The 26,445-nt window shown below is 53.5% G+C and overlaps 1 protein-coding gene across 2 annotated transcripts in view; it reads right to left on the bottom strand.

Moving 5' to 3' along the window:
* The window catches only part of CCDC12 (coiled-coil domain containing 12), a 52,440-nt gene that overhangs the window by 9,251 nt on the left and 16,744 nt on the right, over positions 1–26,445 (bottom strand). For both annotated transcript variants that reach the window (XM_010997213.3, XM_010997219.3), the window contains exons 2-6: positions 14,254–14,321; positions 3,031–3,110; positions 1,350–1,411; positions 1,102–1,136; positions 23–99 (exon numbers count right to left, since the gene is read on the bottom strand). In XM_010997213.3, the coding sequence (XP_010995515.1) occupies positions 23–99; positions 1,102–1,136; positions 1,350–1,411; positions 3,031–3,110; positions 14,254–14,321 (322 nt within the window). The remainder of the gene's footprint in view (positions 1–22; positions 100–1,101; positions 1,137–1,349; positions 1,412–3,030; positions 3,111–14,253; positions 14,322–26,445) is intronic.

Genomic DNA, 26,445 nt, shown 5'->3' with positions numbered 1-26,445 from the left:
CCTTGCCAAGCCCCACACTTACGGATCAGCTCAGCAATGGCCCTCTGGGTCCGCTTTTCTAGCTTCTCCAGCTTCTTGGCTACGTCTCTCTTGAGGTCCCTGGAGCAAGGAGATTGGAGAAGTCAAGAGGCTGAAGGCTGGTATGGCCTTGGGGCCCTCCCCTCCCACAGCCCCTCTGGCATTAGGTATCACACTTGGGTGCCTGAGGCCAGGATGAGCCTCTCTCTCCTTTTCTGCATCCTCCAAAACCCAGCATCAGCCATGCTTCCCAGTCCTAGTGAGGCAGGGACTAGCACTATGGACCCAGGCAACATAGGGGACTAAGTCAAAGTGTGCAGGGTAGATGGTTTCTCAGGGTCCTCTCTTGGTCTGTCCCCCTCGGTAACTATTAGGGAGTGACTTGCCCTTGTCCACTGTGGGTCCTGCTCCTCCTCTGGCCACATGTTCACCACCAGATGCTTCCAGAAGTACACACATAGCCTCTCCCTGGCTCTAGGTTTCCAAGACACATGCCCTATGCTTTGTTTCATCAAATTAGAACAACTTCAGCTGATGCCTGACACAAAATGGCAAGTGAGAGGGAACTGGCCAGTACTTCTGGCCCAAGGTAAAGTGAATGCACAGCTCTCTCTCAGCCTAGGCACAGGGGCAGCAGGAAGGATAAGCTATTTCACAGAAGATGGAATGGAGGCCAAAGGGGAACAGGCTAGCTGGTGGCAGAATTGGGGCAGAAACCTACATCTGCCCTTCCTACCATCTTGCCTCCACCCTATGTCTCTCTGAGGGCAAAGGTCCACCTTGTTCAGAGGGCAAAGCCCTCTGAGGTGGGACAGGCCCTCATCCTTTCAGAAGGGACTTTTGGAGGGGACTATTGAGACCCTTCTACCTGAGCCCCTCCCTCCCTCCATACCCTCAGGTCATTCCCCATCAAGTTCCTCTCATTCTCCACTTATGTCCTTCTCAGCACTTATTTCAGACAGTAGCTATATGTCTATACTGCCCACCTCCTGCTGTGAGAGTGGGAAAGCCAGCCTGAGGCCCACGTTTGGCACCAAGGGTGCCGTAGTCAGGCTGTGTTGGCCCTACACCAGCCACACTCACCAATCAGGCTTCCGTGGTGCAAGGTTGGCCAGGTCCTGGGTAAGGAGGAGACACAAGTCAGGGGTGGAGAGGCCTAGCGCCAGGGGAAGTAGAAGACAGGGAAAGGTTGGAAGGAAAATGGGAGAAAGGAAAGGAGGAAGGAGAGGGTGAGGGGAAGCAGGGAGGTGAAAAGGGAATAAAGAAGTGAAGGGAAGGAGAACAGGATCCACAGGAGCAGAGGCAGGACGGCGCCACCCCCAGGCACTCACAACTTCCTCAATGATGGGCTCTGGCTTGGCGGCCTCCAGCTGCTCCTTCACCTTCTCTTCCACTAGAGGGCGCAAGACAACAACGGAGGCCTGTCAGAAAGGAGCCGCCACGCTCCCTGATCCCACAAACTGCAGCTATAGGACAGGATGAGAGGGTGAAGGCAGGTCCCCGGGAAAACCTGGGCTTTCTTGCCTGAGCCTCTCACCGCCCAGAGGCAAAGACCCTGCAAAGGCAGCTCTGGAGGAAGGGCTTAGGTTTCCCAGGATGAAGGCAAGCCAGGGGCAAAGGAGGGCCAGCAGGAGGGAGCCAGCTGGTGTACACGGAACCCAGACCTCCAGCCAGGAAGCACGGATGCTACTCTCAGCCCATCTCCCCAGATGGGAAATGAGACAGCAACCTGGATATATCCAAAGTGTAGTCTGGGGAAGGGCCCTGAGGTCTGGCTTTTCCCTTACCCTCCAGGGGCTCCTGGGCTCTGAGGATGTCCTCTGGGCTCCGGGTCAGGGCACAGGTGACTTTTCTTCCCATCCCACTCTTAGATGAGTGCTCCCAAGACCAAGGGGACAACCGTCTAGAGAAGGCCTGCTCTTGTGCCCCTCTGGCTCCACCCAGCTGCCGACAACACAATGGACCTCTGGGTGGTCTGACCAGGAGGGTCCTACCCCTGTGGGGACAGATGCCAGGAGTATGAACAGCAAATCTGGGCTCCATGGGCCTCCTCCAATCCTCGTCACAGTTGCCCTACATTGCCTCATGGTCCCTGCTGCCCTGCCTCACTTCCCTCTAGGAACAAGTGCTGACCCTGAGGCATGGGACCAGCTCCCTGTCCCTGTCCTCTGTCTTGCCTTCTGCCCCCAACATGCCACTGCCCCCACCATGGTGAGACCCAAACCTTGAAGCAAATCACCTGGGACACGTGTGAATCTCAGGGTTAAAGGAGAGGGGGGAGCAGACTGGGGTGTGGCTGAGTGGACAACACTTTACTCTCTTAGAAGATAAATGTATTTTTATTAATTTATTACTCATATAATTAAAAATTGATAAAAACAAAGAATAAAAACAGGGCTGGAGCCAGAGAGGTGCATGATAAGAAGCACCCCAGCATCTCCAGCGTGGATGGCTGTGGATAGGCCGCAGCTGGTCAGATGCTCCTGGCGGCTGTGCTGCTCCCCACACTACGGTGAGACTGCTGGGCAGCCCCTGGGCCCGGCCCCTCATCCCATCAGCAAGAACACCTCTCCCCATCCTCCGTGCTCTGGCACTGCCACACCTCGAGCCAGGTGGGCATTTGCCCGCCCTATGCTCTCCAAGGACCGAGATGGTCAGCCCCTCTTCAAGGTCTCTCACTCTGACCCTCCAAGGGCCCAAAGGACCCAGCAGCCTGCCCCTGCTGTCCAAGAGCCCCAGGGCCACTTCTATTTCTCAGAGAGGTCCTCTGAGGGGATGTCCCTGGAAGGCCTCCACGGCAGGGTATGAGCAGGGCAGAGCGGGCCCAGCAGGCCGCTGCAGTTCCCTGACCGCTTCTGCTTGTGCATCTGCCATGAGACAGTGATGGAAGGTCCTGGAGGCCCAATTTCCAGCACTGGCACTGCCAGTTATTCTCCAAGAGGGGGCAACACCTGCCAAGGTGGAGGCAACCAGCAGCGCCAGGGAACAAAGGCGAAGATGCAGCCCACTTACCCGCGACTGGTTTGGCCTGGGGCACCCTCCTCCTCTTCAGGTCCTCATCCTCTGGGACATAGTTCCGCAGCCTGAGTTCCCTAAAGAGCAGAGAGGACAAGCAGAGAGGGAGTAAAGTGTGTGACACAGTCCCATTCACCTCATTTCAGGTCAGAACGTGATAAAGCCACACAAGCTGGTTACTTCCCGATTTTCCTCTGGTCTCTCTGGAGATGACTGGTGAAGGGGGATGGCATAGGAACAGAGGCACCATTGGGAGAATCCCCCCAACCCCAGCCTCAGCACCCTCATCTGCCAATTAGCAGCTGACCTGGGTGCTCTCCCAAAGCCCCGCCTGCACTATGGGTTCTCACCAGAGCTGGGGCCAGGAATGCCCAGGGAGCATTCACTGGATGTCTGTCCTGGATTACTTCCATTTGACAGTTAACGGAACTGAGGGTCAGAGTGACTGCACCATTTTTATAAGGTCACACAGCAGCGGTTGCAGCAACTGACACAAGGCAAGGTGTGACACCAAGCCAGGGCTCCTGGGCTGAGTTACTCCTAAAAGAGAAAGCCAGCGGTCGCCCACTGGTTCCCCAAGCCCTGCGCCCTCCTCAGAGCCTTGGTGTCCTGGAGCCTCAGCTACTGGTGGCAAGGGTCTGGGTATGCTGGGAGTGGCCGGCAAGGGCTGAGGAAACAGGCATGATGGTGTGCAAGGCTGGGAAAGCCACAATCCACCTGGACAGCCATGAGAACTTCACACGCCCCGTCCCTGCAAGAGGGTTTTAAAATCTGCCAGGGCAGACCCCATGGCCTCTGTGAAAGGGGAGCGGCCACGAGGAGTCCGAATCGCACATTGGGATAGACCAGCGACTGTGGTGTTATTTTCCTCTTATCGCAGTCTCCCCAGGCAGGGCTCACGGGGGCTCCCTGGCTCAACAGCTCATCAAACCCTGTTCCCGACACACAGAAGCCTGCCTGCAGGAGGGGCCCCTGGCTCACTCCATGGAGTGGCAAAGAGAGCTCCTGGGGGCTGCTGCTTAATAAAGGCAAGTCAAAGACACTGGGACAGACCACCTAGGCCCTGAGGGAGGCAGAAGCACCCCCTCACCAATCTGTCAGGCAGGTGGGACTGAGGTGTGGATCCTCCTTCCTCCCCACTGCCTCTTCTGAGCCCTTTCAGGACTGCTGGCCCCTCAGAAGTCCTGGGAACACTTTCCCAACAGGATGCCTCCTGCAGTCTGTCATCTACTGAGCCTTCTGTCTGTGTCAGGGAAAAGTGTGGCTGACTTCCCCAGCACCTGGGCAGGCACACTTTCTCAGAAGTAAGGCAGCAGGTGTCTGTGGCCACACAGCTAACAAGTGGCAGTGGTCTGAACTTGGGGGCTTTCTGATGACAAATCAGTCCCCTATTCGCCAGCTCCACCTGCTGCCCCCCTGCCCTCTGCCAGGTCCAAAGGCCTACAGCCCTGGGGCTAGGCTAAAGCTGTGTGCAGGGCAGTCCCAGTATGGCATGTGTGGAGGGAGCCTGCTGCCCACTCCCAGGGTCTGCCTCCTCTAAGAAACAGGGACACCACCCTGTCACCCATTCCCTAATGCTTGCCTCAGGCCTGGGGGTAAATGTCAGGTCACTGAGGCACCAGGAGAGAAAGTGGGGCATGATCGGTGCACTAACTTTCATTTATAACAGGGTGGGGAGAAAAGCGGAAGAGAAACTGGGTGTGGGAAGAAAACTGCAGGGATTAGTGAGAGAAAAAAAAACCGTCACACTCAGAAACTGGCACTCTAAAAGAAATCAGAAGAAAGAAGACCAGTGGGAGCTGTACCCAGAGCTCACAGCATCAGCAACAAGCACCCACACCTCAGCACCCACTGCTGCCTAGGCTTCAGATCAACCAGAGGGAGGGAGGACACAGCAGGAGACAGGGAGGGGCCAGAAGCAACAGGAAAGGGCAGCATGGGCTGGTGGGCGAGCCGCACAGCACCCACCTTGGCAGCCCCGCTGCCCACTGCCCCAAATCCCGCTAGAGCTGAGCACTGGTCAAGCAGCCAGGAGCACCTGGGGCCCAGTCACTGTGGGACTGCCCCTCTCTGGGCCCCGGATTCATATCTGGAAACAAGGAGGCTATGCTGGGTGTGTCCAGCTCTGTCAAGCTAGGTTCAAGCCCTCCCCTGATCCACTCTGCGGGGGCTACTGAAGAGACTGATCCTCACTAATGCCCAATTAACTTCTCTTCCCACTCCACCCCTATTACTGCCAAATGGCTAGTCTCTGGAGAGGTCACGGTGCACTGGGTTCTGCTGGGGGGCCTGGCCTTTCTAACAAGGACCAAAGTCTAACTTCCTCCTCCTGCAAATAACTTAAAATACCTGACAACGTATTTTTAAAAAAATCTGTGTTGGTCTTGGAGAAGCACCACAGCAACAAGGATCCAGGTTGCAATCACAGAGAAAGAGAAAATGCAACAAGATGAGCCTGACACTGGCCATCTCTTTCCCTTAAAGCATTTGTCTTTTTACAAGCAGAGGCTGAAAAGCTGAGAGACCAAACAGTTTCCTGCAATCTTACAGGGCTGAAGAGTCAACAGACTGTGTTCAGCGAGAGGAAGCCTGAAAGGGGAGGTGAGGGTAACCCTGCCTGCCAGAAGCTGGAGTAAATGCTCTCTGGAGGAAAATAAATTACTCAGAACCCCAAATTATCTCTGGAACTTTTCATACACAATATCCAGGATTCAATCAAAGCCATGGGAAAAAAAAAAGATAAAAATTGAAATATACTCACAGGAGATCTGGATATTAGAATACAGTATCAGAAATGAAATGTAAAATAACTGAAATTAATCAGCTGAGAAATTCTACAAGTGAAAATATAATCAAAATTAAGAACTCAGTAAATGGGTTCAACAGCAGTTTAGACACAGCTAAAGAAAGGGTTAGCGAGTGAACTGCAAGTTAAGCCAGAAAATATCCAGACTGAGGCACAGAAGGGAAAAAGTTGAAAAATACAAAAAAGAACTTAAGAAACATATGGAACATGATTAAAAGATCTAACATACATGTAATCAGAGTCCCCAAAGCAATGTTTAAAGAGATGACTGAAAATTTTACAGAATTAGTGAAAAACATCAAGCCATAGAGTAAAGAAACTCTATAAACCCCAAAGAAAAGCACCCCAGGCAAATCACTGTCAAACTACTTAACACCAAAAACAAAGAAATTCTTAAATTAGATAAAGACACCCAAACTTCAAAGAAACTAAAACTAAAACTGACAGCCGACTTTTCAACAGAAAAAATGGAAACCGTAAGACAATGGAGATACATGGGAAGTACCAAAAGTAAATAAAATGCCACACCAGAATTATAAAGCTAGGCAAAACAGCCGTCAAAGAAAGACTTTTCCAGATAAAGAAAAGTTGGGAAAACTAGTCATCGGAGGATCTGTTCTTTAAAAAATACTAAAGGGAGTGCTTTAGACTGAAGGAAAGTAACCTCAGATGGAAGTACGGAACTGAGGAAGGAATGAAACATCAGAAAGAGTAAATACGCGCGTAGACTTAAGCAAATATTGACAGTATAAAACATGAGAAGGGTCATGCGTTCACTGGCTTTCCACAGGTGGAAATCAAGGACATCGGTTTCTCATGAGGCTGTGGACATCAACACTGAGCAGAGTGTGGTCCTGCAGAGCAAAGGTCAAATCTCCCAGGAGTGCCACCTGCCCCACTCTGCCCCACACCCTGAGAGTTCCACCTGCTAGGGTGTGAATATGGCAGACTGTCCCAAGACAGGACAGTCAATCTTCCAAAGCCCAGAGAGTAACCCTTGAGCGCAGGTGGGAACAAGAGGCCCAGCAAACACACGCACAGCCTACCAGGGCCCCTCAAAATGAGCTGGGGTGCCCAAGCAGACAGAACACGGTCCTCGTGTGGCCCACAGGGTGGCAAGGATGTGCCGTTCTGCACGTCACACACCAAGTGCCAGGGCTGACCACCAGGACATGCCACCAGTAGTTGGGGCCCAGCCAAAGAACAGCCTCCTACCTGTCTTCCCAGTGTGTCTGGTCTCCATGAGCTTGGCACTGTCACTAGTGAGTCCTGGAACCTGGGCCAGCCAGGATTCCGGCTTCTTATCTTACTGCTTATCTCTGTAGCCCTTTTTGCTCAGAACTGTGTGTGAAATGGACCTGGACTGAAACCTTCTGGATAAGGGAAGGAAATGACAGGTTCTAATTGCATGGGCCCTTCCTACCCCTGAGGCAACACCTGAGCAATGGCCTATGGGATCCCCAGCTCTCGAGCAGCCAAAGGCAGAGGTGCCAAGAGCCAGGCCAGGGAAGGGCCCAGAGCCTTTCAGCCTGCCCTCCCCTGGTCGAAGGCTGCAGAACACGTGAGTCCTGTGCTAGGTGCTCTGAGGAACACAGACGTGAGAACCCCCTCCTTGAGCTAACCCTCTCCTAGGGGAGAGAGCACATCATGCAGACTCTGGTTATGTGCCCTCTAGCTACATCCTCAACCACAGAATGCCACATGACCAAAGGGACAAGAAAGATGTTCTTTACTAACTTCTCTGAGATGGAAGATGGACTGTTATTGACAAGAGCAAGGTGAGGAACAGTGGTACAGCAGTGCACTGTGCTATCCCTGTGTGTGTTGAGGGACGGGAATATGTCAGCATGTGTGTTGATCTGTGCATAGCCTACCTCTGGGAGGAGCCAAGAAGCTGGCCCCGAAGGTGGTCTTGCAATTGGGAAGTTGGGAGTGAAGGAAATTTTTCTTCCCCTTTTTAATACCTTTTGCATTCTGAACCATGAATCCTTTACAAACTCAAAAAAATAAAGTAAAATATATAAAGGTACACTTAAATAGCTAGACATTATATGGATCATTATATAACCACTGAAAATAATGTCTGCAAAGGATTGTTCTGAACATGTAACAGAAATTTAACAGAAAAACAACCAAAAGTTGACAGTGATTAAGTGATTTTTACTTATTTATTTTGATTTTCAGTGGTTTCCATAATTTCTAATGTAATTATTTTTTCAGAACAGAAGCAACCGATCAATGAGACAAAAGAAAGCAAAAAAGAGGAAACAGGCAGAGGGGACATAGTGAGGTTGATCTTCAGGAGCAGGGGACTGTGGGAGGCTCTGCATCAGGCAGTTCCCTGCACTCAGGCTCCAGTGGGCCCCAATCTCTGTGGCCTGGGACCAGGCTGTCCCTCTGGCCAAAGGAAGCAGAGACCAAGCCATACTTTGGGGGATTTCTGTCCTGGTGTCTGGACAGAAGGGCAGCACAGTGAGCCCAGTGCCTTCAAGGTCCCTGCCTTTTGCTACCAAATGACCTGGGCCACCCTTAGTCTCTCTGATCCAGCACCCCCAGACTCCCGCAAACAAGTACAAACATAGTCCTGGTCTTATCCCTCATCAGTCTCTAAAGGCTACTTTCCAGTCAAATGTCCCCTGGGTCACTGCCAGCCCTGATGCTACACACTTTCCAGCCCATCAGGCTTCAAGAACTAGCCCAACAAGGCGGCACCGTGAGCAGCCCCTCCCGCCCCTCGAATGTCCCCACCCACCTAAGACACTGGCTACACCTCTCCTGTGGCCCTCCTTGCCCTACCTGCCCTTCTACCCTCTGCTCAGCAGCCATCACATACCATGCACATGTCTGCCCGGCAAACCCTGCCCCACAAGGTCCTAGAGACCCAGCCCAGTGCTAAGACCCTAGGCACTTAGCACTCAACAGCTCCAGGACGGGCTGGGCACATGCTCTCAGCTGCATAAATGAATTCAGAGAGGCACTTGGGAGAGAGCTTTATGGGTAGCCTGAGGCTCTCCGGGTCTTTTAAAATGCTTGGGAAGACAATGCAGGAAGCAAAGAAGCTGTGTCCAGGAAATGCAGAGAGGGCAAGAATGTGGCTGGGTCAGGGCAGCCAACTCCTAAGTGACTTCCCATGTCTTTAAGGCAAAGCAACGGAGCAATGCCCAGTTCACGTCCTACTGAGTCTCCTTAAACTAGAAACGTCCCTTCCCATTTCCTCTCCTCCGCTTCCTCCCCAGGCGTCTGAGGAGACTGTCAAGGGTGTGCAGGTACGTGATCACCCTGAGGTCTTCCTTGAGGCCAGCGGCAGGGTTCCCAGGGGTGGGCTGGCCAGGGAGATTGGAAATTCCAGGAAATCATCCCCTGGGGATGTTTTTATATACCTTCCGCCTGTGCCACTCACGGGAAGGGGGTGGAGAAAGTTGGTATTCCCAGGAGTAGAGTTCTAGAAACGTTGAAGAGAAAGGAAATTTCCAGACTATCTGGTCCAACCCTTTCACTGGCAAGCAGGCCTGAGAGGAAGTCTACACTGCCCATGAGGTTTCCAAGCCCCGGTCCACTTCACCTGCTCACTTAGGGACCAGTCTTCCCCTTTGGGACAATGGCCTCTCCTCTCGCTTCACAGCTCATGGGGCCACTTCACACTCACCCCCGGTCCTGGACCCCTGGAGACAGGCCAGAATGGGGTGGGCCCACGTGGCCTGCTCCCAGAGAACAGGTCTGCCCCACCTGGCCGCCCTGGTCCCTCCTCCCCATACAAGCCCTTTAGGGACCAGAGAGAGAGAGAGCAGTTGTGAAGCTCTCCTCAGGGTAACAGACCACAGGGAAGGCAAGCCCAGGATGGGCCTGCAAGGCTGCTGGGGGACAGCAGTGGCGGAGTTATCGGCACCTCTGATCACAGAGGGCTTTCAGTTTGAACACTTAGGACAGAGACACAGCACTCTTCCAGGAAAATGTACACACACGCCTAGTAACTTTCTCTGTGTGTTAGGCTCCACCCACGGACACTCACCCGGTGTCCCCAACACAAACACCAAGGCCTTGTTCATTTCCACTGAGGCCAGACCCTAGAGGCCCATGAAAAACGAGGTGAGAGGCAACTATCCTAAATGGTGTTGTGCACAACTGCTCCAGAGACTGATCATTTATTTCTTTTAAGACCCATTAAAATGTTGAAACACTGTGACCCCATGCCACCCTAGGGAATTATTCCATAGAAATAGTAACAAAACAAAGACAAACAAAACAAAACGTTCTACACACAAATGTTTCTGGCAGCATAATTTGTAACAGCCATGGAGCAGACACCTCTGACTCTCTTCTGGCGGAGTCCCCTCGAGAAGCCTGCGAGCACCCTTCCAGGGGACGGCCAAGATGAGGGTGGACAGCTCAGGACGGTGCAATCAGAACACCTGGAAATTTCACTGCAGGTAAAGTACACGATCAGGATGGAACATGGATACTGGAAACAGATGCGCTATGGAGGGACGTTTTTGTTTAGTGGTTGTTCAACAGTTTAATTTACGACATCTGATGGCTAGCTTAACAGCAAATGAAACTTCTTTTAAACAAAACTTTTCAAAAGCCTAGGAGCATCTTCCCTCCCAGGCAGAGGGCACTGTCCTCCAGCTGTTCCCCAGAAGGGCAACTCTGGCCTCACTCCGGGGCAGAGAACAGACACAGGACAATAAAAGCTCCCTCCCCTTCTACCCGGCCAGCTCTGCCACCACCCTGCCATCCCACCCTAGGCCTGTGGTCCTTCTGATGCACAGGGTGAACACAACACCAGAACTGACCATGTGCTGGACTGGGCTATGTCACATGTACAAAGTCTCCCAAGAAACTCCTAGCAAACACCTCCTCAGAGTTTCAGGTAAAGGGGTGGGAGCTCCTGCGTCCTCCAGGCCTTGCTGCCCTGCCCCCAACCCAGAGCGCAGGCCATAATGAGTGAGGTAACGGCTCCTTCTCAGTAAGAACACCCTCCACTCACTGCCTCTCAGGACCGCCCTTCGATATAAGGTGGAGGTGGTTACTGAAATGTTTCCAGATGTGGGAAATAGTCCAGACAGAGTCGTGGATGTGCCCAAGGTATCTGAGTGAGGGAAGAGCCAGAGCTGGAATCCAAACCCAAGTCTCTCTGGCCTTGAGGTGGACCCTGCCCCGGCTCCCCTCACCAGGACCTGTGAAATCTGATTTTCTAAATTTTCTACAATTGAAAAAAATCTACAAGTACTTTAAATATCAATTTAAATTTAAAAAGAGGAGTGTGGTAAAGGTTTATGGCAGCTGAGCTGAATCCCAGAGGGCCCACAAGGTGAGAAATGAACTGGCCGCACTAGCTGTCGGGGCCCCCAGGTGGTGCTGGAAACAGGAGTCCACTGCACAGTCCACTGCCCCCCACCCTCCTGGGCCCCCGCCTATTCCCAGACCACTCTGGGGAGGTGGATGGTGCCCAATCTCAGTGGGCTGCCCTGGGCTGCAAACTGCCGGCCCCGCTGCAGCCTGCCCAAGAGGAGCCCCACTCTGCACCACATAGCTGCCGGCAGCCCTGATGCCCACCCTCCTGCCCCAGCCAAGAGGGTACGTGGGACAAAGGCCACAGCACTAAGAGTGAAGGTGCTGCAGCAGAAAAGGGCCTGGCCTGCCTGGGAGCTCACAGGCAGAGGACAGGAACGGCTCCGTTTCCTCATCTGTGACATGATGGCTGTTCCCCACGCTGGCCGCACATCAGATGGATGGGGAGGGGTCCCAGTGGCACTCCCCTCCCTCTCAGCCGGGAGAGCTTAGAAGAGTCACTTCACCTGCGTGTACTGTGGTTTCCTCACCTCACGGTGGAACACACCTACCCCCAGAACAGGTTTAATGAGAAGGGCTTGTGAAGCCCTGGAAAACATGACTGTGATTCAAGATGAAGACTTTTTTCCATGTAGAAAGGCCCCAGCCGTGCTCCTACCCTCCCACTACATGAAGGGAAGCACCTGGCCTGGTCACACAGAGTTGGCTTCCCATGACACCACCTTCCTTAAACCATTTCTCTCTTGGTTCCTTCTTCCGCATTCCTGGGCCTAGTCCCAAGCTACAGGGTCAGGAAAAATAGGGTGGCTAACAGGTCTCTGTTCTGCTGCCTCAGCACAAGGCATGGAGCCACAGTCTATCCCCACCACCCCGTGCATGGCTGGGACAACCGCGGCCTGGAGTGGGAAGGCGTGAGGTAACTCAGGAGGTGTGGGTGGGAGCCGCTCTGGTCATCACCACCACAGTGGAGCAACGTCTGCTGAATCAAACTGACATCATGGGTCTGCAAGCACGCCCTGGTGCACAGCCACCACCCTGGGGACCCACCAGGCAGACGAGAGAAGGCCTGGCATTTGTCAGCCTAAAGGGTTCAGGCACTGGGCCAGGGCTGGGCTGGGCCCTTTCCCCACTTGGAGTTGGAGAACCGGTTTTGCATCCTGAAGACGACAGGTTAGTGGCCAAGTTCCTTCTGTGGTACAAGACGCTCACCCAGGAGGAACCACTGTCCCTGAATGGTGACTGCTCCAGCTGGGTACAGACCTCTCAATCCCAAGCCAAGGGGAGGTGGCGGCCTTGGGGGCTGAGGGTGTGGGGCTTGCTTGTTCAGGGTCCAGCATGTTTGGTCCCCGAGCTGCTATGAGCAAAGGAACAGGCGGGTCAGCACAGGGCCTCAGAGAGGGTCTTGTGCATCACCACGAGTGACCTGTTAAGACTGAGCAGGTGAGCGGGGTCTCTTTTATCCAGAGATCACTGATAAGAATGTGGAACTGCGCCTCCCTTTTGCCTTCTTTTCACATGGTTTCTATTATGAAATATCTCAGGCCACAGAAAAGTCCAGAGAGTAACACATGTACTTGCCTCCACCAGAGCCAACAAAAGCAACATTTTGCCATTTTTGAGACAGATTTATTCACCCTCCCCACCCCCTCTTTTTTCCCCCAAAGAAATCACATCCTGTAGCTGGTTAAAGCCCTTCCCTTAACCCTGGTCCTCCATGCACACGTTTACGCTTGAGCAACTTCTGCTTCCCTGCCCCTGGCATCTTAGCGGTCTGATTCCCCCGAGAGAACATCAGCTCCAGGAGGGCAGGGACTGGGCTTGTCACTGCTGCCTCTCCGGGGCCTAGGATGGTGCCCTGTGTAAGTCAGACAACCCATCTGTTGTTGACCGAATAACACACATATTGTTATGTGTGATTCTAAATTGGATATAAATGTCTCTGCCCTAAGTGTCTCAATTCTGAAGCCGGCTTTTTCCTCCACTCAACACCATGTTTGAGATTCAACATTCAAGTCTTCTGCTGTATGACCCACCCACTTGCTAACCAGTGACCCTTCTTTTTCTCAAAGAGAAAAAGGATCAGAGAAGGGACCTTCCAGCAAAGCCAAGACAGTCAGAAACTGGGACTCAAGTTTCCAGCCAGCAATCGAAAACCTAAGAAACCAGAATAAAACCGAAGCGTCTCTCAGAGGTTACCACACAATGGGAGAAATTGCAGGCACCCACCCTCAAGCCCCCAAGTCTGTGCTCACTTGCCAAAAGGGCAACAACCTGGTCATCGTCTCCGTGATCAGCGAGGGCCATGTGAGGTGCTGGGGGGCTAACGCCCAACAAGAAACCACAGAAGCCAGCGTGAGGGTGACAAGGGTCCCTGCACCACCACTGAGCATCACCAGCCTCTCAGCACAGAGCTGTTACTGTCTCTGCTAACAAGGGAGGTGCCAACGACCCTGCAGGGCTGCTGTGAGGACAGTGTGAACGCACTGTGGAAACTGTCAAATCACACATGCGTGTATACACACACACCCCTGTGGACTTGAAAAAGCCCCGTCTTGTCTGAGATCAGCTCCTGAATCTGAAAAGAAGGCAGAGATGAGGGGCCTGCACCCGGGGAGGGTTCCACTCACACTGGTGAAGGCAACAGCAGGCTGTGGCATCAGAAAGGCCTGCTCCCGAGTGCTGGCCCCGCTTCCTCTGGGGAGCACCCCTCTTTTCCTGCTGCACCCCCTCCAAGCACAGCCCCCGAGATAAGCTTTCTCAGGGAATCAAGATCTACTCCCTCAGGTGAGCAGGTGCCCAGGCTGATGGTCCAGGCAGAGCTTTACACACCAGGGAGAGTCTGGACCTGATTCTGCAGGTGCTGTAGAAACCATGTCATGCAAGGTGTTTAAGGAGAACAGTGAGGAGACATAATGTGAGGGTCTGGAGGACAAGGCTGGTGGCTAAGAGTCAGAAAGCCAATTGGGGAAGCAGTGAATGTTGAGACTGTCATGTCTGAACAAGAGAGCCGCGGGATGGAGAGGAACGAACTGGGTAGAGACTGAATGCAGAGTTGGGAGGATGTGGAAACCACCAGGTACTGGGGGAGAGCGCAGGGCAGAGAGCAGCGCCAGGGGCGTTACCTGTGCTTCTCGCCTTCCTCCTCCCCTTCTCTGAGCTGCTTGGTCTTTGGCTCCCCATCTTCCTTGTCCTGTAAAGGAAGGGAGAAAACCACGTGCTCAGATGGACACTCCTTCCAGCCCACAATGCCCAGGCAGCTAACGGAGAACAGGATTCTCAGGAGCCAGACAGCCTGGCAGGGACCAGCTTAGCATTTCAGCCTCAACAGAGTATGCTTGCTCCGCAGCTGCGCTGAGGGCCACAGCAGCAGGAAACGCCTTCCGGGGCTTCCCCCTTACTATATGACCACTGCTGTTGGGCCACCTACCTATGGACAAACGGACATGGAGGGCGTGCGTGTGCGCTCTTGAATGTGTGTGGCCACGCTTTCGGTGCCTGTCCTGAGAGGCTCTGGGACAGAATCCTGTCCAGGGTCTCCCTGCGTGCCAGGGCTGGCCCTCCAGAGGGTATCAATGTGCCCTTGATTACTGGCCGAGACTGGCCTCTGACTCTCACTGGAGCGTGTTCTGAGGGGACATCTGGAAGCCCCGGCCATAGGGAACCTGCTGCGATAGAGATAAGAATGTACTGTACAGATTGTAAGTAAAACTGCTGCTTGTACCACCCCTCCTAGAAGTTTGTTTACGCCACTGACAACCGCCTCCCTGAGAGTGGCATTCACTTTATGAGTCATTTCCTGCCAGTGTTCGTCGTGGAGACCCTGGGAACCATCAGACCGTGCCATTCCTTGGCGACACACCTATGCGGCAAGCAGACTACCCAAACTGGGCTGGAGGCCTGGCCCAGAGAAAGGCTTCCGTGAATCGAACAGAGAATGATACCCGCCTCATTCTCTCAACCCAGGGCAGCCCGGTCTCCGGGGGACGACGCAGCAGGAACGGATGACAGCAGCAACATGAAAGGCCGACATGGGTCTGTGGGGTGGGTGGGGCCTTCCCACCTTCCTACTGAGGGATGGGCAGAATCTGGGTGTTACAGGATGGGGAGACAGCAGTGGGAAGGGCATTCCCAGAGGGGAACAAGCTTGAGCAAAGGCAGGGTGTGGTCTGAAGAACATGCAGGTGGTTTGGAGGCACAGGTGAATTCAGCAAAGTTGCCAAGGCAGGTGGGGCCAATTACAGAGGGCTCTGGCCAGTGTTCTTAGGCAGCAGGAGCCAGAAGGGCCTGGGGGAACTGCCAGAGGAAGGACCAGAGGCCCTTCCTAAGAGCCTGCCAACCATGCTGGGCAGGGAGGCCCCAGGGCAGAAGCATTTGTTTGGTGATGGCCAAAGAGGGAAGGGAGAGCAGAGTACAAACTCTCAGCTGAGAAACAGGGTTATCTACATGGTCCCAGGCTGCATGCACCCCTTCCTGACTAAATGCTAGTGATTAAGTAAGCCAGAAGCCAGGACAGTCAAATAAAAAGCTCCTTCCTAATTGCCAGCCAGTGGACTCCTTGATGGCCAGAGGTCCTGTAGCAGGGGAAGGAGGTGGCAGGTGCCTCCCCTTGGTGAGCAAGGACAGAGGTGGAAGAGCAGAAAAGGCTCAGCTTTCCCCCAAACCGGGCTGGTGGGCAAGCCCACAAAAAGGCTTCTTTCCACGGGGACGCTGTTAACCTGGATCAGCTGGGAGTAGAGGGTGAGGACTGTGGGAACACATGCTTTAGAGCGAGTCCTTTGCCAACACCATGCCCTTCCCAGCCCCTGAGCACAGGCACACTCAGCGGCAGGGCTGCCAACACCCTCCTGGGGTCCTGGGAGACACTCAAGTGTCTGAGCAAAGGCCATGTTATTCATTAATAAATGAGAAAACACTCAACGATCTAAACGACATTAAAAAAAAAAAAAACGCCCCGCAGTCTGGTGGGTGGGGTGCAGCATCAGCTGTGCAGATGGCTGAGGTTAAGGAAGACCCCAGCCTGGGATGCTGTGCAAGAGCAGGGGCTCAAGAACGGCACCAAAACACGCATGGGGCAGGAGCAGATGAACAAGTTACCAGGCCACGTGAGTGCAGGGATGAGGGGCGCTCCAGTCTGTCCGGACTGTGGCGACTCAGCACAATGAGCATCCATGAGAAGGGAAGTGGTTTTGGGGTGACCCTGGCCTAGGTCACAGGGCAACGATGGTAGCAAGAGGTATTGATCAGCCTCATGGCTGGCCCAGCCCAGCCTGAGAGACTCCAAGACCCTCAGAACTGAAGGGCTCGCAGGACCACTGTCTTCCAGGTCCTCAATTCAACCCCCAGGGGAAGCTGGCAAATGGCTGTCATGGAAAGGAAAGATTTGCCCAAGGTCACAAAACCCATCAGCAGTAGGATCAAGGTCTTCCTGACCCTGGCCCTGCATTCTTGCCAAAGAGATGGGAGACAGCCTATCAAGAGAGGCACTTAGTTTCTAAAAACAGCTCTGATCCCAGCCACCTCTCCCATGTTATCCCATGGTTCAGACCTGGCCGCGCGCACTCAGACCAGCCACAGCCAGCCCACCTAGGTCTAAGCCCTGGCAGACACCCAAGGGAGCGCTGGCAGGGCCCGAGGTGCACAGCACCCCAGGGAATCTAGAGACACCTCACCTGCCCCCAGACCCTTAAATCCAACTCATGGCCTACCCCCTCCTACACACATCCTTCCCCAATCTCCCCGCCTTCCTCTCAGCTTCCAACCCCTGTCCTCCATTACTCCCCATCTCCTACACCACTCCCGTAGGTCCCCACCACAGCTATCCCCCCCTCACCCTTGCTGGCCAGCCCGCCCCTCTACTCTGGAGAATGCAGTAGCTTGCTGTACTTTACTCCTCTTCCTAATCCATCTCCCCTTCATCTCTCTCCACCTTATTCATCCACATCATGCGTGTCCTCTTCAAAGACAACAGTCAGATCATACTGCCCACCCTCCTCTGCTACTCAAAGCTCTCACTGGTCCCCATGCCCTCAGGAAACAGCATTCCTCTCAAGGTGCAGCCTCCCAAAGCCTCAACACTCTCCCTGCAGCCCGGTCACACTAGCCTTGTCCAGAATACTCTTGACAGCGATCCTGTCTCAAATCCTGATCTGCCCATTCTGATAACCCCAAAAAAAGCCCACTTTCTGGCTAGTTCTGGACTCCAGCTCAAAGGCTACCTCCTCAACGCAGCCTTCTGAGGTTCCCAGGCAATGGGCTGTCACTCCTCTGGGCCCAGAGCACATCAGGGTCTGACCCCAGGCCCAAGACACAGGCCTGTGGCCAATCCTACTCATAATCTGGCCTTAGTAACCCTTCCTCAAGTCCCTGTCAGTATGGGGGCATCTTCTGGAGCCCCTGCAGGCCTAGCCCAGAGCCCGGATTGGACTATCTTCATTAAACCCTTAGAGCACAGTTGGCTGGAGGGCAGCAGAGCCATGGCCTGGACGGGGGTCCTCCCCACAGCCCACCTGCCTGTCCCCGGAGGCTCCTCACATTTCTGACCCCAGCCCAGGTTTCCACACCAAGGCTTGGCCCCCACTCTCACCTCCCCCAGAGCCCACAGGAGGAAGGGGCGTCTGAGGCAACATTTCAGGGGCTCTCAAAAACAGTCCTGCCCCAAACAGCCTGATGGACCTATTTCATAATGTTTGAAATCCTTTAACCGGGAACAAAACTTCTACAAATAAAACTAGTTATGCAAGATTGGTATTATTTCGTCCTTAAATATGTAAGACTTCAGTGGAGCCATCTTAGTCTGAAGTTTGTTTTGTGAGGTTTTAGGTATGGGGGTCAATAGATTTTCTATTTCTTCCTGAGTCAGTCTTATTAAATTGTGTCTTTCAAGGAATATCCATTCACCTAAGTTACTGAATTTACTGGCATAAGGTCGCTTATAATATTTCCTTATTATCCTTTTAATGTCTTCAGAATCTGTATTGATATCCAATGATGTTGACCATTTGTGTCTTTTTCCCTCTTAGACCAGCTAGAGATTTATCAACTTGGGGATACGTCCAGACTTGTGTGTTTTAACGAGGTGTTTGGTCCTCTGTCCCCTCCTGGAAGGAGCCCTCATTAGCTGAGAGAACCTGGCTCTCGATGGTATATGATGTCGGGGTGGGAACACCTATAAGTATGTGCTGCCTGAATGCAGGGCAACCACCAGAAGCTCAATTAACACCAGAAAAGCAGAAAACCAGGGGCAGAAGGGAGGCTGCTGCATCTCCTCCTGCTGCCCTCCCCACCCAGGCAAAGACAAGGTCCCTCCTGCCTTGTACCCCTGGACCCCTCTGTGCTGGGTCTGCCCTGGGCACAAGGATAAAGGAAACAAGAACCCTGCCCTCAAGGATCTCAAGTCTACTCAAAGGAACAGACTTAGACAACTGTAACTGGGCCATTAGTGGGGAGGAAAGCTTCATTAAATGTTTTGCACACCTGGAGAACTGGCAAAGAATAGGTGTTGTCAGGGAAAGAGGTAACCCTCAAACTCAATTCTAAATGTCCAATGTGGGGTTACCGAGTGCTAAAGGCAGCAGAACAGTCCTCGGAAAGGTAACTGCCTGGCGAAGCCATGAGCACAGAGCAAGGGCACAGTTAAGACCTGCGGGGCAGAGCCGCACGGCTGGTCCATCCGGGACTGAGGAGGTCGGGAGCACAGGGGGCTGGCAGGGAACTTGACCCAGCGGTGTGGGTGGGCTGAGGCCAGCATGGGCTGGTGCTCTGAAAGGGCACTCTGACAGCCGGGAAGGAGAGTTATGGGAGGAGAGGCAGAGACCAGAAACCAGGTGAGGTGCTCTACTCCCAGCCTGGACCTGCCTCAGCCTGCTGCTGTTTGTGTGTGTGTGCTGGGGGTTGGGGGTGGTTAAGAGAAAATGAGAGCTGGGAGGTACCATTGGGGCAGCTGTGCTGAAGCAGGGGCGCTGGAGTTGAGGGGACAAGGAACAAGCCCGTCCCTCACCCCAAGGGGAGCTGCTGCCTGGGGCTCTCCCTTGAAGAAAAAGAGGGAGGCAGGAAAGCATTAACAGAGAGACATTCCAACTTCTGGTCTAGGTTCCTCCCACAGTGACACCATTACTAAAGCAGCTGGAGACTCAATAGGAACTCACAGATGCAGAAACACTTTCCTACGCCTATCCAAACATGCCTCCTTAGCCTGGTGTATTGTCCACAGAAACAGCACTTCTGTTCAACAATCAAGACAGAATAAGGCTCCAAGCCCTAGACCCTGAAGAAGAGGTGAAACTGGCCCCAGTTTGAGCCTTTCCAGTTCTGACCTGGGCCCAGGGTGGGGAAAAGTCAAAGAGGGGTGCTACGGAGGAGGACTGGGGAAACAGGAAGGGACTGACACTGCCAAGGGCGAACCTGGTGGGTTTCACAGTATCACCCCGTTGCCCATCCTCAGAGCTAGGACAGCCCCATGTGGGGCAGAGGGACTTCCTGTCGGGCAGGCGCGGCTGCAGCAGGAGCTGTGCTCTAAGGGCACTTAGAGGGTAGGGCACTCACCCAGAGTCTAACGCACCCTGATGATGCAGTGATAAAGCCCTGGGTTGAATGCCACCACGCCTGGGCCCAGACACTTCATGTCTCTCTACTGCCCAGCGAGTGGGTAAGAGGATGGGGAGGGGAGGTTCCAACTCTCCTGGGCAGGCCTCCATCCCGGCAGGTGGCAGGGCCCCTGGCACACCAGTGGCTGCTAAGACGACCTGGCCCATGTGTCCACTGTCTAGCAGGCGGAGAGTTCCTTGAGGGCAGATACCTGTCTTACCAGTCTGAATTCATGGGCCTGACACCATCTACATCAGGTACAGCCCAGTGGGTCGAGCTCACAGATGCTGGGTGGGAACCCGACTGGCAAGTTTGGCTCGATTTCACCTTGCTGTGTGACCTTGGGCAAGCTCTTTGACCTTTCTGGCCTGGCTTTCCTCATCTAAGAAAACAAGGGCTATCATACCAGCATAATGGCACTATTACAAGAAAAAAATGACCAGGGATGAAGAAGGCCTGCAGCTTTGTCCAGGGAGCAGACTCTGAAGGGCAGGGAGAAAATCGGGCTGGTACAGGAAGGGACGGGCTGCAGAGAAGCCAGGGGGCCACACGCCCATACTGCTGGCACCTGCAGAGGTCACGATAAGCTTTCATTTTCATTGTTCTCACCTGGCGTTCTCTGCAGAGCGAGCAGATGGACAGTGTCACAACTCTGCTTCACAAAGACGTCAGACGATGTGTCAGACAATCTGTGCAGAGGGGAGAGATCGTCTGATTCCCCACTCAGTGCTTCACCAAGCATCAGAGAACTGGGCAGGGGAGAGTGGGGACTAACGACCTAGAGCTGAGAGGCACTGCTCTCCTGTGGGTGAGGACATTATTCCCTAAAGGCCTGTGAGCAGAGAGAGAACAAAGTGCAGGGAGCTGGGGGCTGGGGAACAGTATCAGGGAGCGGGAGATAAGGGCTGCAGATAAGAGCCGGAACTAGGTCAGCAGCAGAGGGACAGAACAAGGGGGTGCCCGAATCCTATGGGGGACAGGGAGGGGTCAGAGACGACTGAGGTCCTGGTTGGGACTCACTGGGAGAATGAAGGTGCCTTTGACAAAAAAGTTGGCAGTGCTTAAGGGACAAAGAAAGGGTACGGCAGCTTTCAGGACGACTATGGTTGAGGCCTGATGCCTGGCGTCTGATGAAGGCTGATGCAGACAAAGGCTGAGGGTCCAGTGCCTGTCTGGGTGTCCTCAGCAGAGGAAAGGCTGGCCCCACCATCAATACGCCAGCTCGAGGCCCAGGCACCAGCACGCCAGGCGAACCCATGGCCTTGCCCCAGGTGAATGTGACGTCCTGCGTGTGGCAGAGTGTGAGTGTGGGGAGCGGGCCACAAGCCACCTCTGGTCCTGTTCTGCCATAAGTGTGACTGAGGAACCAGTCGTGCACAAAGGAGGCAGCAGATAACCCCTTCAGCAGACGGATATAAGTCAACAAATACTGGCGGGCTCCTCTGTGCTAGGTACTCCACACTGGCTGCTAAGGAGATGAAAAGAACAAGTAGGCACTTAGCGTTCAAAGACCAGGGTGGGGACTCAGCCTGGGTCCACGGACAGGATTCCAGAGGACCGTGTTCAGACACACACAGGCCAGGTGTGAAAAGGCCTCATTTTTCTGGAGTAAGAATCCAGAGCTCTTCAGATTCTTAGGGGGGAAAGGACCCAGAGGAGGTGACAACAGCATGGTGGGCTGGGGGGTTCCCTGGGTGGCACCTGAGGTGTCTGGGGAGGTTCTCCAAAGAAGGACCACCTGTCTTGCATTTTAAAGGCTGAGTGGGAGCAGAGGCTGGGGAGAGGGCAATAGAGGGAACAAGAGGCACTGTGAGTGTGAGAGGCTTGCAAGGGCCCTTCCATTGTCCCCACATCCCCTGCAAGGAGAGCCCTTGGAAGGTCACACCGAGGGCAGGGCAAAGACCAGTCCCCCTTTGCTTCATACCCAGCCAGCCTGGACCAGTTCCTCTGAGCAGCCAGGCATGGCTCCCAACTCTCGCCGGGCCCCTCAGTGTAAGAGGCGCTGTGGTATGGAGGAAGCCTGGCAGCAGGACTGGACAGGCTGGTGGTAAGAAAATCACTCTCCACTGCTGACCAATGGTGAGACCGGGGGTAATGGCAGGACCTCTCTGAGGCTCTGCTCCCTCCCCTGTGGGGCTGGTGCTATGTCACCAGGGTGTTTGAGGATTAAATACAGTGACTTGGGTCCACTGTCTGATGCAGGACCCCATATGACCCCCACCGTGGGAAGCAGTCTGCTGGCATCCTGGGGAGTCCTGAGTCCTGCCATCCATAGGTGACGGGGCTGACTGTTGCTGCATCCTTCTTGGGAACAGGTGGCTCCCTCTGCTCTTATCCCCTACTCCTCTGCCCCAACCTTTCGCCTCAAAAAAACCCCCAAGAAAGTGGATAGTTCTGGGAACCACAGCAGACTTAACAGGTACCGGGACCCAAGGCCCAGATCCAGGCTGGGAAGCAGAAGGCCTGTTAACTGTTAGACCAACCAGCAGAGAAGATGATCCATACCCGACATTTTTTAAACGTAGTAAGGTGTGAATGGAATGCACTATCCTTTTCTGATAGTGCTTTTTTATTTTCTGCCAAGTTTCTGTAAATGACAAACTTTTAATTCTTAAAATTGAGGCTCAAATTAAGAATGACCTGCCTGATTCCTTCAGGGATGAGTGACAAGGGCCCCAGACTGGAAGAGCAGGCCCACATCTGTGAGGCCTCCCCAGAGAAACCTGATTCTGCACCCACCACAAAACTCCACAGCCGCTCACAGACGGTTGGTGGGTTTCAGCACTTTCCCTGGCTGTGCGGCCTGAAGGTTTCACCTCTTTTCAGCAGAAGGGTGTTCTTCCCAGGCAGGCTCTCTAATGATAACTGACCCAGACATTTGATTTTACATGGATTTGTCTACATAAGATTGTTTGTCATCTGTCTTCCCTGCTAAATTGGAAGCTTCAAGAGGCCTGAACATCAGTTCCCCAGCACCTGGCACATAACAACACCTGGACCAACAGCAAGCGAATGAATGACAACCTGGGGGAGGCAGGATACACATGCTAATTCCCCCCCTTACAGATAAGGTTCCCCTCCCCACATTGTCTGAGCCTCCCAACAGTGCTCGTGTGTCAGGCATCACTAGGCTTGCCTCAAGGATGTAGGGACTGAAGCTCAGTGACACCTAACTCAGGTCTGTGTGTGTCTGATCCCACACTCTTTCCATCTGGGGGACACAGACAACCAGAAGCCCGGTGCCCTGCTGCCACACACGCTGTGCCTCCTACCAACATACCTGCTGTTCACCCTTTAGCTGTCTGTTCTATCCTCCCCTCTGACAATTACCTGGGTCTCTGTTTCTTTCCTGCAGAATGAGGGCAAAAATTCCAACCGTGCCCACTTCCTAAGAGTGTGGTAATCTAACTAGATGCCATAAAACCAGAAGACTTCCCACTGGAAGGTGAGCTCTGGGTAGGGCTGGACCCAACTGTTACTCATCTCTGTTCTACTGTATTTTTTATAATAACAACAGTCATAACAGTATGCCAGGTAATTGATTATTCAGGTAAATGAAAGCCTATTATTTGATCAGCAAAAAAATCTAACAAAGTCAACAGTGCTTTCTCCTTTCACAGGTAAGAAAATTGGAGGCCAAGTGCTATTAAACAACCCACCTGAGTCGCACCACTTGGAGTTGCCAGCGCCCAAAGGGTAGGGTGAGCCCCCACAGAACCTAGCCCTCTGCTCTGGCCCTAGTTCTGCCCCACCTCAATACACAGATGGTCTCAGTGGCATCTAACGGCACTCAGCATCACATCGGGGTTGGCAGCTCTTCCCAGAGTCGCTTCAGAGAGACATGACCAAACTATCAGGATCCCCAGATGCAGCCATTTCTGGGCCAGTCACTCCAAGCCCAGGAAAGGATCACAAGGAGATAAAAGAGCAATGCATGTAGCAGTGTCCACCGCTGTGTTCCTAGTAACAGGGGGAAGTGGAGCCATGAGGTGAATGTGGCCTGCCGGGCAGTGAGGCAGGCCAGCGGCTCATGCACCTGGCCAGAGTGGTCACTGAAGCAGCAACATGAAGGGCAACACCATGAGACAGAACAGGACTGCAAGGGGCATGGAGCCCACACACAGAACCGTGAATGAAACCATGGCAATGCCTTGAGTACAATGGTCACAGACCTCACAGGCTCACACAACAAGACCGTGGGCAGTGCTTCTTCCATTTCCTTTCATTCTGTTGTCAAAATGATCTAACAACAAAATGATTTAAAAACAAAAGTGACATGAGGAACCTAGCTGCCTGTGGCTCACTGTCTTGACTGTACTCACACCCCAACAGGCTCTCCTGCCCTTCACCTGGCTCAATGGGAAGGCAGGAAACCGTTGGTGGCCCTCAGGTCCGACACAGCCCAGTCGATGTTTAATGACCTTTCTCAAGCTTAGAAAAAACAAAAACAAAACCCAAAAGCCAGCCGTGCTGAGGCAAGAGGAGGGCAGACAGGCCTGCATACCCAGTGTCCCTCTGTGTCCCGGGAGGGACTGGGCTCAGCAGCCGCACTGCAGGACGAGCGCCCTCCCCATCAGGCCAAAATCTCCCCCTGAATAATCAGCATGAAAATTTCAGTTAAGAAATTAACTGATGGTGAATGGTGAGGTTACCCCCACCCCCTCACCCTGCCCCACCATTTCTCTTTTTTTGGAGGAGGAAGACGCCTCCTCCACCACAAAGCAGAACTCACAACCACTGGGACTTCCTCACCATGTGAGGCTCACAGCTGAAACATGAGCAAGCGGATCCCAACGGCAAATGATAAGGTTGTTGAAGCTCAGAAGCCGCTGTCTCAGCACCGCGGGGCTGGCCAGGAGCCCCCTCCCCACAGCCTCACAGGGGACAGCCAGAGTCACCAGGCACAGCATGGCGGCTCAGCCAGTCAGCTGTAGGGAACGAAACACCGCCTGAAATCTCAGGTCCCGAGGACATGCGGCTGATGTCTGACCCTCTACAGATCCTCCAGGCTGAAGTGCAAACAAGCTCCCCTTTGCGCTGGAACTCTGGCTGATGGATTCTGAGGCTGAGTCCGGGAGGGAGGTCCCAGGGAGCCTATCGTGTGCTCACAGAAGTAGCAAGCAGGGGCCTGAAAACCCTAGTGAGTGGCCCCTGAAATGACACCCTCCCATCTCCCCCCACACCTACGTACCTAGTCACACTGATGCTGGCTGCCCTCAAATGGTTCCCCCAGAGCAACCAACGGGACCACACTGGTTTATTAAAAACCTGTGACCAACTAAAACACACAGCTCTTCTCCATGTGGACAGGTGTCAAAGCACCCCCAGTTCACGCCTGAACAACGGTTTTGGCAACTTAATTGTCTTAGCAGGCTTCACACACAGTAAAGTTCATCTTGTTGGCATGGCTGCTGCCTACAAACTCTTAAATAAGCCCCTGGACACTTCCCAAAGGGCAGGTCTGCTTTTCCTTGAGAAAAATCTCAGCCCAGCCAACTCCCAAATCCATGTGCCTGTCCAGTTACTTCATTTCTTCATACAGATATTTAGAGTGCCTCTGAGTCTCGTCATCTGGCAGACAGAAAGGTGACTAAGATGTGACAGCTGCCCTCGGGGAGCCAAGGGGCAGGTGAAAGGGGAAGTAGACAGGTGAACAGAGAGCCCCACACAGCATGTCCAAAGTGAGGCTGGTGGCTTCCTGGCACTACAGAAATGCCAGTGACTAAGCTGAGGGGAAGATGAAAACTGAGCTCACCTGGAGGAACACTCAACACAGAGCAGGCAGGGCAGGGAGCACCGAAGTAACTGGAAGGAGTGAGTGTACTGAGCCTGGGCTCTGTGTCCACGGAGAGAGTTGAGACCTCCAAGGTGTACTTGGAGGAGGAACCAGCATGGGAAGGCCTGGCCCACAGGCTACAGACTTTATCCTGCAAGCACTGCGGAGCCTGCTAAAGTCGAGGACAGGCAGGGAGGGGGCAAACAATGTGATTAGAGTGTTATTTATACAGAGCTTGCAGAGAGAGCCAGAATGGAATGGGCAAGGGTCACTGGTTGAGGCCACTGGAAAAACAAGCCGGGTACGGGTCAAGAAAGCCGCCCTCGTATCCCAAGAACAGCAGATGGCAGTTGCCTCTGAATCTGTCTGGAGGGACAGCCCCTTCCGGCGGCTCTGTGCCATCTTGTGCTCACAAAGCTCCACACAGTTCACTTGTCCACACAGGGCCTCTGGCCCCCACAACTACCCTGGGATCAGGCATTACCACCCCGTCCAAACGAAGAGGTTCAGAATCACCAAGGGACTTACTCAGTGGCTCATAGCTAATAAAAGATAAGGCCAGCATTTAAACTGAGGTTTTCTGATTGCATCATGCTTCCAAAACTCTCTCAAATAAATAGCCCCGAGGCTTGGGTGTGCTTTCTACACAAGAGTCAGAGAAGTGTCACCATGTCCATTATCAAATGAGAACAGTAACAAAATCACAAACTGTTAGGGCTGCAAAGACCTCAGATATCAACCAGTACAACATGAACTAGATTCAGTGGCCCAGGGAACGTGTTATAAATAAAACTGATCAAATCACAATCTTCCAGGGTAGGGCCTGGGAATCTGAATGTTCCAAGAGCCCGCCCACTCCCAGGTCACACTTCTACCACATGGCCTGACTGAGGAGCCTCTGAGTCAGATCACATCCCTCCTCTTGAAGAGGCTGACCCCGGGGAGGACATGACCT

Source organism: Camelus dromedarius, chromosome 17, assembly GCF_036321535.1.
Source record: "Camelus dromedarius isolate mCamDro1 chromosome 17, mCamDro1.pat, whole genome shotgun sequence".
NCBI lineage: Eukaryota > Metazoa > Chordata > Mammalia > Artiodactyla > Camelidae > Camelus > Camelus dromedarius.
This window is presented reverse-complemented; position numbering and strand designations above follow the sequence as displayed.